Below are 12,882 nucleotides of genomic sequence, written 5' to 3' on the forward strand. Positions count from 1 at the left end.
GGTGGGTGTTCCAGAAAAGAGAGCAAATCGGACATAGGAGCTGATGGCTATTAGAGCCTAGAAAGGGTTGAAGCTGGATCTGGAGTTTCCTAACAACAGGACAGATTGGAAAGGTGTCTAGTAGCTGTCTGCACTTGCAGAGGTGGTTGGACCTTCAGTGTGAGAAGCTCGCTCCTTTCTTGCCCCTAGTTCCACTTTGGGCATTGCCTTCAGTGTTGGATCTCCTGCTGTGTAGTCCGTTGCTACTTTGGCCTTTGGGGAAGGAGAGGCAGGGGGAGACAACACATCGTGCATAAGGCCTGAGGGAGTACAGCTTCCAAAGGTAAGTTTCTGCCTGCGTTTTTGAAATTTCTTTGGATGTTGCTTTGACGAAAATTGCAACAGGCAGGCATGAGTTCCCCAGTGTGTGTTTTGGGGAAACTAAGAGGAGGACCCGTGAGAAAGGTAATGAAGAACCATGCAGATTGTGTACGTGTCTGTTCTGGGGCTGTTCATGAAGCTGTAGTGGTAATCGCTGTTACTGTCTCCTCTTGAGGGCCTTCATCACTTTGCTGCCTTGGTGTCTCCCCTCTGCAGCCACGTGGGGCTCTGGGCCAGCTGTCAGCCATGCGGCTCCTGTAYCTTCTCTTCCCCTTCTTCCTCCTGTTGCTCCAGGGCACTGCAGGTGAGATGTGAAGAGGGGAGGAGCGGTGAGATGTGAACCCATTTCCGAGGTGCCTTCCATGTCGCGCAAAGTGACCACGTTTGTCAGAGACACTGAACAGTTTGCAAGGAATGGTTTTCTGATCGACTTAGTGTTCCTGTGCGAAAAACCACGCAATGGCACGGATAAGAGATCTTTGGAGAGCACCCTTTCCTCCATGAACATGGGCGGTGGGTGTAGAGACAGCCACCCCGGAATACAGGCAGTCTCCTTCAGGCAGCTGAAGCGGGATTCAGCTCCTAGGCCCTGTATTTAGGTGTCTCACGGGGAGCTGTTGCAGAGGAGGTCATGTTGCAGTCACAGAGGACTCAGCTCCTACAGTCAGTGCGGGTTATTCAATTCTCGTGGGGAGGAACTGYGGGTCRGACCCTAAGTGTAATGCCATGTGAGGACCCCTGCCTGGGCCACAAAGCCGTTCTCCTCATCCRGTGACCTCTAAGCTGAGTATCCCAAAGTGCTGTTGCCCCACGCCATGGGGGAGTGTCAGCTCCTCTGCAATATACAGATTCTTTACAGTAATCCTCCTACTGCGCACTTTCAACTGTTCTAATTTGCAGGATTCACCACTGCACCAGGAAAWAAGGAGCAATGTGAACGAGAAGGCGGCTATTGTGGATTTCTAAAGTGCTCTTTCCCTTTTGGTATCGAAGGAAAATGCTCAACTTTTTTCTTTTGCTGCAAAAAGTAAGCACTAGGTTTAAAAAAGATGTTGTCGTGCCACAGTGTCGGTAGAAATAGTTGCTGTTGTCTTTAAAGCCACACTCCTGGTTCAGACCTTTGTGCCTTCGTGCTCTGAGGCAGAGCCCAGGGCAGGGAGSGAAATGGCCTTGTGTGCTCAGGGCTGCCCTGAAGGAGCCCAAACTCAGACAGCACTTTCCTATTCCCTTTAGCCCCACAAGACCTGCACAGCCTTGGTGGAGGCTCTGCCACAGTGTAAGCGACCCCGGGCAGYGACGCCGAGCCGGGAGCCCCCTCTGTGCGCCCCGTCCCACGCCGGTGCCGCGCCGCGCTGGGGACGGGCGCGGGCGGCCGCTGCCAGGTCACTGCAGTGACACTGCGGCACGTTGTGATGCGCCGGCCGGAACGGGGGCGGCCCCGGGGGGCTGGGCGGGGGCTGCGGCACTTTGGGGGGGTCTCCCGGCCTGCATCCCCTCCAACGGCATGTCCATTTATACATATCCACTTATGCAGTATGGGGCAAGGATGTAGATGGAGCTCATGCTTGAGGAGCTCTCTGCTCTAGCAATGGGTGTTCTGTGCCAGTGACACCCCAAATGCACCAAGCGCTCCGCTGCTTCCCCCTCCTCTGCTGCCTCCGTCGCCTGGAAACATTTTTTCTGTAGCATGAACGGGCATCCATGGGAAAGCCAGTAAAGATGTCTACAGATCCTGGCACACTGTGGGCACAGGTGTGACTGCAATCGTGCTGCAGCACTTTGCTGGCATCCCTACCCACCTCTTAGTGTCTGCGGTGAATTATATCCAAAGTGTGTGCAGGAAAATTACTTCTGTAAAGTACAAAAAGGAAACCTCCACTAAAAACACACACCGAATTTCTGTGTAGGCCCTCCGATTCTGTGTCTGCAGCCCTTCTTGAAAGCTCCTCCTGACAGGACACTTCCCCCACAGGTTTATGAACCACAGAATCAGAGACTGGTTGAGGTTAGAAGGGACCTCTGGAGATCATCTAGTCCAGCTCCCTTTCTCACAAACCTACTTGCAGGTATGGAATAGATGCTACTAAATCCTCCCAAAGCCATCTCTTCTCCAGATTTAGAGGAAGTGCTCTAACCCCCTGACAATCTGAGTTATTATCTGCTGGGCTTGCTGCAGTTTATCAACCTGTCTCTTGTGGCAGAGGTGCCACAGCTGGACCAGTTAGATATGTTTTCTAAGAGTGGAGAGCAAGGGGTGGCTTCCCTCTGGCAACCCTTCATAGCCATCTGCTGGCTATGTTCCTGCTGATACATCCCAGSGTGCTATTAGCCTTCACGGCTGCCATGGTGCAGTGCTGATCCGTAYTTGGCTTGCTGTCAATCAAGATACCCAGGCCTGTTTCAGCCAAGCTTCTACCCAGTGGTCAAAGGGCCTGTCCAGCCCAGGTGCAGGACTTTGTCTTTGTAGCTGTTGAATTTTGTGAGGTTCATATTGCGTAACTCTGGCTGTTTCAGCCTCTCTGAATGGAAGCTCTACCCTCAAGCATAACGCAGGGTTGATGTTGTCCACAAAACTTATGGAGGGTGCATTTTGTCTCATTCTCCAGGACATTGATAAAGATATTAATGATTGCTGAACAGTAGAGCTTTTTATCTTCCCTCCTTTCTTTTCTCCTCTCTGTCCTGGCTCCTCATCTCTTTCTGGCAGAATAGTGCTACAGCTGTGGGCACAGCTGGGCCCACCCCATCGCTAGGCAGGTGTGTGGCATCTTCAGCATGTTTTGGTGCCGTCTTCCTCAATCTYGCGCAAGACGCCTGCAGAGACAGTGCGCTATATCCTGACTCTGCTGCTCCTCAGACTCCCTTGCCCTCGAGCCAGCATGGAACAGCAATGAATGTACCTGATATGATCCCTTCTGAGGGCTACTTCCAGGAGCTTTCTGAGTGGAGAGATTTTCCCTTGTGAAGTCAAATTCCCAGAGGGAATTTGAGTCCCTCTCTGTCACTTTCCCTGACATGGGCAGAAATCCTTGATATAGCTGAGGGCTTTTGGCTAAAAAAGCCAAGAAGAGAAGATGCTATTTCAAGGTTCCAGATAGATGGGTCGAGTAACACCAGCAGTTTTGGTGAGCTAACCACAAACTCTAGATATGTTGTGAAATACCTTCATCTTCTGTCGTTCATACCTTTAGGCTTTATRTCTAAACCTGATAATTTATCCTGTCAGATAGTCCCTTTTAACTTCAATAATTCTATTACATAAACAGTATTAAGCATTTTTTGGCAAACWGTATATTTCATAAATGAGTTAAGATGACAGTGAAGGAAGATCAGAACAAAAGCAATTTCTGCTTTGGATGCAATGTAAGATCCAAATTAGTATATGTACCATGTACCCTRAGTAGTCTATATCTATATTGCACATAATACATGGTGTATTACATTTAAATATTATTTATAGTGATATGATACATAAATCACATGCACAGATATCCCTGAGTAATGCTCAGCAAAGATGAAATACATATAAATAGCCACTAACTGTCTTAGAAGAGATATGGAAATACTAAAATAAAACCAATGCACCTTGAAGATTAATACTGAGTCAGCTCTGAAACCTTTTTGACTTCCAGCACAGAAGCACCACAAAAAAGCAGAAACATCCGCAGAAACATTTTCTGAGTTTCTGGGGAGATGGAGCTGTCCTGCCTTCACAAGGGAGTCTCTGCAGACAGGGCYTTAACTGAGCAGGTGCCTTCATGTTTTAAATGGTACTGTACTTGCACTCCRGTTACACTATATTCAGTCTATGCTTGTTGTGTTGGTTTCCTGAAATTGCACACCATTACTGCAAAGACCAGAAATCCATGGCACTTGGGAAATTTTCAACAAATATTTAGAGTCCTTTTTCCATAAATAGTTATTTAWAAGCTAATCAAAGCTCAGTTAACTTTGTTATTCTCACTAGTATTRTTTAGTAAATTAAAAACGTTTTCTTATTTTACACTACAGGTTTCAAGTTGCTTGTCTGAGCCATTCTATAATGCAGATAACTTGGAGAACTTGTCTAGGGAGAAGTAGGGGACCATTTTTAATATAGGTTTCAGACTTTTATATGATTTCTACTACAATATGCTTAAGGAGAATATTTAATCTCTTATTTACTGGGAAATTATGATGTCCTAGCAATATTTTGCTTACCTAAGCTAAAAAAAAACCCAAAAAACAAAAGCACTTCTGTTACACTTAAGAACAGCTGTGATTCATCGCTGTTCCAGTCATATGGGATATATTGATTTATTGTCAAGATAAGTAAAATACAGGATCTTTCCACAAAACCTTCACAAAGTCCCAGTTAACCCAGAGCAAATGACTTAGTCTTTTGCAGTGTACCTCGAGTATTCCCAGTGACACGCACCTCACAGTCCCCTCCTCTTTATCTTCTCTTTCTCACCCTGCATTCCTAAATCTTCTCCGCATGGGCACCCTGGTCTCTGACAGGATGATGGTTGGCCATGTGGCTCTGTCCTCTCCTCACACAATGGCCAGATTGTGCCACAATGCATGGATTGTGGCACAATCTGCATTGTCTGAGAGCCTGCCATCAAGGACAGACACCTGGCCTGAATGAAAGGACTGTTACTAAATTGCTTGTGATGTTTCTCCATTGTGAAGGCAAAAAAGAAGAGATCTCCTGCTTATCACAATATACTGTATACCGAGTATGGAATTTTTGTCAAGGCAAAGTTTAGGTATGAAAGTCATCAAAAAGAAATTTCCGCTTTTGAATTCCAGAGGAACCTCAACAGTTGGTGGCCAACCACCCAGAAACTCCTGCTGTGTTGTAAAATAACGACATTTCCTGTCCTTTACTTCCACAATGTGCACTTAGTTCACAGACATAACTATAAAAAGTTATACTGGCAAGTGACATCAGTCAAGGGAATAACAAGCACTTTGGACAGTTTGGACAACAGCTCAGACAGAACTGCAGAAGGGCAGAGAGAGCCTGAGACAAGAACATATATTTCAGTACCAAATACAATGGGATTTGTGAAGTATGTATGCCACATACTCTGTAATACRTACTAAATGTAGCACATCTGGTGGGATTCTGTTCTGCGGACTTTATTTAGGTATCTACACCTAGGTGACTACAGGCATAGCGGTGTCTAGACTCCTGCTGCAGTCAGTAGGGTCAGGAGAAATGGCAGACTTGTGAGGACTGCTCCAGTCACTCAGACACTGGCAGTAGTGCCATTTCTAGTCCTCTGTGATATTCTGCTGGCCTCYGTGTGTTGTTGAAGTGTGACGGCTTCTTGCCAGTTGTGTCTATTACGTGCTGTAGTTCTAAATGTTGTAAGTCAGATCCTTTAAGAACCGGTGTAGCTGATTAATAGCACTGAGCACTGTTTTGTGCAGGAAGTCATGTAAGAAACAGCAAGTTAGATGTTATATTTTCATACCGTATTGGGAATAAAAATGAATGTACTGTAATTATCCTACTTATCCTCTGGTTAGGGAACAGTCAACAGCTGTGTTATTGTTAAGCTACATTCCTTTGCATATTGGCATTTCTTAGCAAAGCTTGRCTTCCCTTCTCTTTCCTGAAAACTTTTCTCCCTCTTGATATGGAGCTCTGGACTTGCTTTCAGCCATATGAGCCCTATGCATTCTCACTGCTTTTCTCTTAAAGATGTCAGACAGAATCCTCAGGAATCACTGAGGAAAAAGAAGGAATTTTATGAGCTTTTGAGAAAGATTTGAATACGTTCTAGATTTTCCTGCAGATGTTTTGCATATGTGAGAGGAGAGGTCTTGCAGCCTGTGGGGAAAGTTGCATGCCTGTAAGCTCTGTTCACTGTTGCTCCCACAGTGTTTCCCTCAAAGCATCTTTTGCAGAATGTGTTACTAAAAAAAAAAAAAAAAAAAAAAAAACTCAGATAGCATAAGGGCAGAAGAGAGGCATGAGGTAGAAATAAGAAGCAAATAATCTGAAATGAAGTAAAATTTTTCATGATGGACTGTGTGCAAAATTTGGGAAGACATACACACAGAAATATCTTCATTTCCTCGTTTAAAAAGGTAAATAGCAAGAACAACAGGCCCATATTACCTGGGACTACCTCAAGCACTAATAGTATCCATAATCTTAAAAAATTAAAAAAAAAAAAGAGGCTTGATGGATCATTAATTAGATCAAGTCTCACAGAAGATTTGTAACAAACAGATGAACTGTCTACACAAAAATATGCTAACATGCTCAAGAAGATAAAGATGAAGAGTACAGTCAAATAAGAGAGACAGAGGAAATAGTGTGAGAGAAAAGTTTTTTTGAGGTCACAGTTTAACCCAGTGGTCTGTCACAAGGACACAATCACCAAGCTGGGGACTTGACCACACCAGCTCAGGGCTTGCTGAATGAGTTCCCCGGAGCAAAAGATAATCTTCACCCATTGGTATTAAGAGAAGGCTCTAGGCCARCTGCTCCTGGTCCTTGACTGGAGAGACCAGGAGCATGAGAACAGGCTTCTTCTGTAAACTCAAGGTTAATCTAATGTAAAATTAATATTAACTGTAAGATACATTAGATAACTAGTAGTGGGAGATGGAAGAGACTGGGGAATGGGCACAATCTAGCTGCTGTAAATGCACTGAAGAAGAGGCCTGAAACACGAGGTTTTGCCTGACTGTCAAAGCCATGCTAAAGTTGCATACCTCCTCTAGAAATGTTCCTTCTGGAGGAGCATGGTGACCTCTCAGCCCCCTCTGATATGAGAGCAAGCCCTGCAAACAGTCTCAGTGCATGACAGGGCCAGACTGCCAGCTAGCACCAGGCAGAGGGCYTACAACTAGCCCAAGAATGCATTCCTCCAAACTTCCGTTTTCCAAAGACTTTGAGCTATGTTAACCAACCCTATGACTTGAGTATAAGAAATTACGCCGTGAAAGATTAGAATTTGGATGGGATGGGAATAAGGCCATTCCCAGTTAAGAAGTATGCAGAAACACTCGTAGGACAATCTGTACTGTAATTTTGAGTGCAAAGACAAAATACCCTCCCTGAAGAACTTTTCATTCAGAAATGTGTGGATTCTGGTGGGGAATTTAAGGGAGTGTGCCCGATGAAGGAGGGAGCAGGAGAGGAGCTAATGACCAGAGCCATCAGACTATGTGGAGCCAGTAYACACTGGTCTCCGTTTGTTCTCTTTTTTGCATCCTCACAGGGTGGCAGGTGAGGGAAAAAAAAAGGCAAAACTTGCATGCATTGCCATGAAATTACAGGGCAAATTACTTCTTGAGCAAAGAATGACAGAAACTGTAGTACCAGTGAAAAAGGAAAAAAAAAGTCCTACATCTTTCCAGGGATATTCACATACATACTCCAGCAGCCCAGATTATGGTGTCCCACATGCCGATATGAGGATTAACAGTTGGTAGAAATTTGGATTTTTAGTTATTTCTATTTCTTGTTCCCCAGAGAAGAGCTTTCTGCATTTAAAACGAGGATTTTAGCATCTGAATGCATTCCAACAAAGCTGGGTTTTTTTCAGCCAACTTTTCTCTTTATRTTGGAGCATAAAGTCTTCTGTCCATATCTGCCCACTTTGAGCGGTTGTACACCTCAGAAAAACTCAAATTGAGGAGTGGTGTGCACATTATAAATTTTAACCGTGTGGAGTTTTTGTGTGAAAACCCAAGCAGAATCATCACCTTGGACCCCTGCAACAAACATCCATGTTTCATCAGTATGAATGCTAAGCAACATCAATTTATTCACAAGGAGGAAAGTAATACCTAATGTATTTGGATTTGCTGATCTACATAAAGCTTTTTGTATTAGAAATGAAAGATGCTTGAGACTTTGTGGTATCAGGATCCCATAATTTTAGCAGTAAGGAGATTCAAATTACTAGATTTAGAAGAAATTTTCAGAGCTCTTGATTGCACAATCCACGAAGATTTATACATCCCATGGCCTGCATAAAGGGGAAAAAAATCAGACTCTCTTTATATTTGTATTCCTTCCCTACTTTCTCTCAGTCYGTTCATATTTTCCTCCTGGGTTTACACACATTTCAAAACACCTAGTGTCACGTGTAGTAGACTGGTAACTGATCAGAGTCGAGCTGGGACAGGTCTTTTGTACAGCACTTATCTGCAAATAGAAGCAGTGTTTTCATACTGTTCCAGGCAGAGCAGAAAATTAAATTGGTATCCCTTGATAGCAGGCTGAATGCATGCATTCTTGAGTTAAAATTCAAGGTTATCTTTTGTAAGATACTTTTTTTTGCAACACTCAATTACACTTTTTGCACACATTCGATTGTTCTTAAGTATGTGTTTGCCCTGCAGTGTTAACTAAATTCCCAGTTTATTCCCCATATACCACAACTCTTCAGTTCTGGAAATACCAAACCCTGATATTTTGGTGGAGCTGTAAAGGGGTCAAACAGAACTGAGAGAGCACACAGCTGATATTTCTGTCTGTACTCTGCCCTTCTTGACAGGGCATGTCATAGGGCCCATCTCGGGAGGGAGAGTACTGTGAAGCTCTGCCAGCAACCTGCTCCAATGTTTGCCTGTCCCGATGGTGTAAAAGTTTTTTCTTATACCTCATCTGAACATTAAAGTATGGTCTGAGGATGAGGATGTGAGTAGAATATATTTGGCTGTTCATACTGCAGGTGAACCTTGATGAACACTGAACTCACCATTTGCAGCAGTTGCGGAACCCAAAGCAACTCCCAACCTTAACCAAGTGGACAGGACATGATCCAAAATGACAAGATCCTTTTCTACAGAAAAACATGTCCCGCCGGGGCAAAGACAGTCCTGCAACAAGAATCATTTGTGATCATTTGCTGTTCAGCAGCATCATGGAGGGCTRTAGCTCAGAGCATGGTTTTCCCTCACTCGTTCAAATAAAAAGCRAGGAACTGCCTCCACCAACAACCTCCCTTAAGTATTGTCACTCTAATGGAAGATCACCAAGCAGGTCTACAACTTGCAGCAATGGGATCCTTATTTTACCTTATCTCTAAATGGAGATACTATCACAAAATTGTCCCTTTCTACATCCCAAATATGCTCCTGCATACTCATTTTTACACCAACTCTTCTATGCTCCAGTGACAGTATTTTCAGGAAARAAGTCAGACATGGAAATGTCTAGGTGGTACCATTGAGTGGTCAAGTGTAGATACCTCAAATCCACACTCTGTAGTGGTGGAGGCAGAGTGCCTGGAATTGAAATAGAGGTGGGGAATGGTGCAGACCCCTTAAAGCCAGCCAACAGAGAAAGGCTGCTTAGGCTCTGATTCAAGATCTGTGTGCTTAGAGAATAAGGGTCATGTCCCCAGAGGCTATAATCTACGATTCCCATCTGAAAATAGGTGGCCAGGCTTCATTTTGCACTGCATATTTGCTTTTGAATGGTCTGTTACCCAAAGTGCATGGCCAGTAGACACATGCTTGGGCAGTTAATACTAGAAGATTTACACCATCTCTGCAAAAAAAAAAAAAAAAACACCGGAAGGGAAGAATGAGTTCTTTTCAGCGGTCATAATTTCTCCATCTCAGAAAGGGTTTCCACAGGAGAAGCGAAGAGCACAAGCACTGAGCTGACTATTTTATAAACCCCTGCTTAGTTTCTAGTACCTTTAACCAACAGTGAGCAAAATGTTCTGGGGAGCTTACTTGAGGATCAAAAAAACTTCCCTCCCAGCATCCCTTTCTTCTTTTTCCACCTTACCTGGAGAAACCTGGAGGGCCAAGAAGAAGAGAGAAAAGAGTAGGTAAAGGATCCTCATGACTGAAGAGGAACAAGAAAGGTATATTACGGACAGTCCTTGGTATCTGAACTGTACAAATACAATATTAATTGAAAATATATTACTTATTCTAAAATTTTTAAAATAACCAGTAGAACTCACAGAACATCATGACTGCCACGAGAGCATGCCTGAGGAAAACCAAAAAGTATGGGGCAACATCTTTTTGAGATACRCGGTTATTAAATTACTTTAATTATATGATTGCTCAAGTTTCTTCTCTCACATTTTTCAAATAATCTTTTGCCAAAATACAGGCAGGGCATTATTTTTAGTTAGCTGTTTTAGGTGATAAAAAACAATGTTAAGAAAAATGAGGTCATTATACAATCAAGGTTATAAACTTCAGAATAAAAATGCTCATCTTGGAATTTATCAAGAAATAACAGCTAAAATCAACTTGCTCAAAATCTTCAGTCTTCGTATATAGGCAAAAGTTCTCAAATGGAAACATATAATCAAACAATTTGATGAATGAAATCTAAAAAGCAAACATTTAATGCCTTYATTGAAAAAGTCAATTATTAATGCAACTATTATCAACAAAGGAGGATAAGGTAGCCTAGAAGGGAGCTTRTGGACAAACGAGCAGTAGTTAATGTGGTATATCTTGGCTTTAGTGAATCTTCTAATTTGCTGCAAATTATTTTCTCTTAAGCAAGGCAGTAAAATGACATTGCAATGAAGTATAATATTTCTACAATGGAATGATAGGTGACTAAGACATAGACCTATGAAATTAGTATTAGAAGCTTAGTAAATCAGTGTTAGTAGTTTATACAATTTTTTATACATTTGAAAATATTGGGATAAACAAGAAGGCAAAGTTAACTTAATCCTGAAAATGAAATAAAGCTCTCAAACTAGATACCAAACATCTTCAAATTTCCCTATAAGACATCATTAATTTCTCTAGATGACAGACCTCTTTGCTTCTACAGTAACCTGAATTTATGTAACCTGAACCTACAATTTTTTTCCCAGGAGTTAGTAAACTTTAGTATCTTTATCACAGTATTCTGGGTGTTGGCACTTATTTGAACTACTTACTCAACCTSTGTAATTTCTAGACAAGTTAGATTCAATTTAGTAACCTATGGATTTAGGTCAATAGTGTAGAGGGCTTTCCGAGGGAAAAAAAATAAATAACATCGCACATTAAAAGAAAGACTGAAAAGAAGTGAAAAATTACCAGGTATCWGGTGACCCCACAAGCCAAAATAAGACCTGTTCTTGGTGTCTTCCCTCCAGAGGGCTTTGATAGTGAGACTGAGAGCCTCTCTTATAAATGTATTTGCTATGGGGAGTGACAACTGCTTTCTCTTCACAACAAGTACATTTTAGCCAATCAAAAAGTGCCCCATGTCCAGCCAGAATCATGTTGCTTCTCTTTTTCCAATGAAAAAGCAAGGTTTCTCTTTGGACCTGTTGCAGCTTTTCTTCTGGAAAATCCCGGGTTCTTCATGCAATACCTCTTGTGACACTCCTGTTTGTGTAAGATACGTTAGGCCACTGTGGTGCGTGTCAAACATCTTGGYACATACGTTGAACTGTTTCTGGATAGGAGCCACATAATCCTGCTGCAGTACAAAACATCTGCGTGCTTTGCATTCCCAGCTAGTTTATTTTCTATTCTATAAAAAGAGAATATAAGAACACAGAATGGCCATGTAAAGGTAAAGCAAAGTTCCACTGGCCTTACATTCTCTCTTCAGTCATAGTCCATAAAGAGTATAAAATGTCTAGCAGTAGGGTGGGTACATAGGGGTTATGTTCCTGTATGCCCTTCCAGTTGACAGAAAATACAGCAGTTTAGGGAAACCCAGCGCCAGAGGCTGCTTCTGAACCTTTAGGTTGCAGAGCTCCTGACTGAGTGGTTTTCCATGACTCTGGCTAATCTCGTTGTACTTCTGGCTTCTACAGCACCCTCAGGTGTTCATTCCACAATAAATGGAAATAGGATCTTCATCCCTGGAGATATTTAAATTCAATTAAACAAAGCCATGAGTAACCCTCTCTAACTTTGAAATCGGCTCTTTTGAGAGGATGGCTGGACCAGATGACCTTCAGGCATCCATTCTAACCTACATTGTTTTATGATTCTATTCAATGTTAAAATCTAATCCAAATTAAACCTGAAAATCTATACAGTAATGATGTGAAGAGCCTCCACATACTCTCTGATGTCTACCAGTCCTCTCCTGTCTCCTGGTCTTTCGTTGCACTAAGTAACTCGCTGACATAATAATTCCAATAACTATGCAGACACCAACACTAACAACTGTTTTGCTCCTATTTTAGTTTACACTTCACTTAAGTCAATAAAACATTGTTTATGCATCATTTTAATGAATGACTCCTGAATTACATCATAAGAGGATATGATACTTTTGATATTTTGAATGACAAAGGTTTTTCTACATTTCGTATGAAAATGAGGATGGTTTTAATTGACCAAGATCTCTCTGCAAGTGGCATTATGACCTACAGGTCATTTAGCCTCAAAACTCAATTGAAATATTTAAATTTCTTACTGGAATCTTAATTTAGCTACTGGTAATACCTTTTTTCCATATTTTGATAACAATTTCTTAAATATACATCCAAAATTACACACACATACACATACACACACACACATTTATATGTATATACATGAAAATGCCTAGGAATATTTTCCCTTAAATTT

The 12,882-nt window shown here is 42.3% G+C and overlaps 2 protein-coding genes across 2 annotated transcripts; one reads left to right on the forward strand and one right to left on the reverse strand.

The window, feature by feature from the left end:
• Positions 1-606: 606 nt before the first annotated feature.
• On the forward strand, positions 607-1,391 carry LOC146587036 (ostricacin-2-like). The gene is made up of 2 exons (XM_085320264.1): positions 607-664; positions 1,261-1,391. Exons 1-2 carry the CDS (start codon positions 607-609, stop codon positions 1,389-1,391), a joined length of 189 nt encoding a protein of 62 aa, XP_085176390.1.
• Positions 1,392-8,180: 6,789 nt separating this feature from the next.
• Positions 8,181-10,172, reverse strand: LOC146587037 (gallinacin-2-like). The gene is given in 4 exon segments (XM_085320263.1): positions 8,181-8,265; positions 8,267-8,339; positions 9,064-9,195; positions 10,115-10,172. Coding segments are annotated over 4 exon segments (348 nt in total).
• Between the last annotated feature and the right edge of the window lie 2,710 nt (positions 10,173-12,882).

Source organism: Rhea americana, unplaced genomic scaffold, assembly GCF_003343005.1.
Source record: "Rhea americana isolate MKP2758 unplaced genomic scaffold, rheAme1 scaffold_621, whole genome shotgun sequence".
NCBI lineage: Eukaryota > Metazoa > Chordata > Aves > Rheiformes > Rheidae > Rhea > Rhea americana.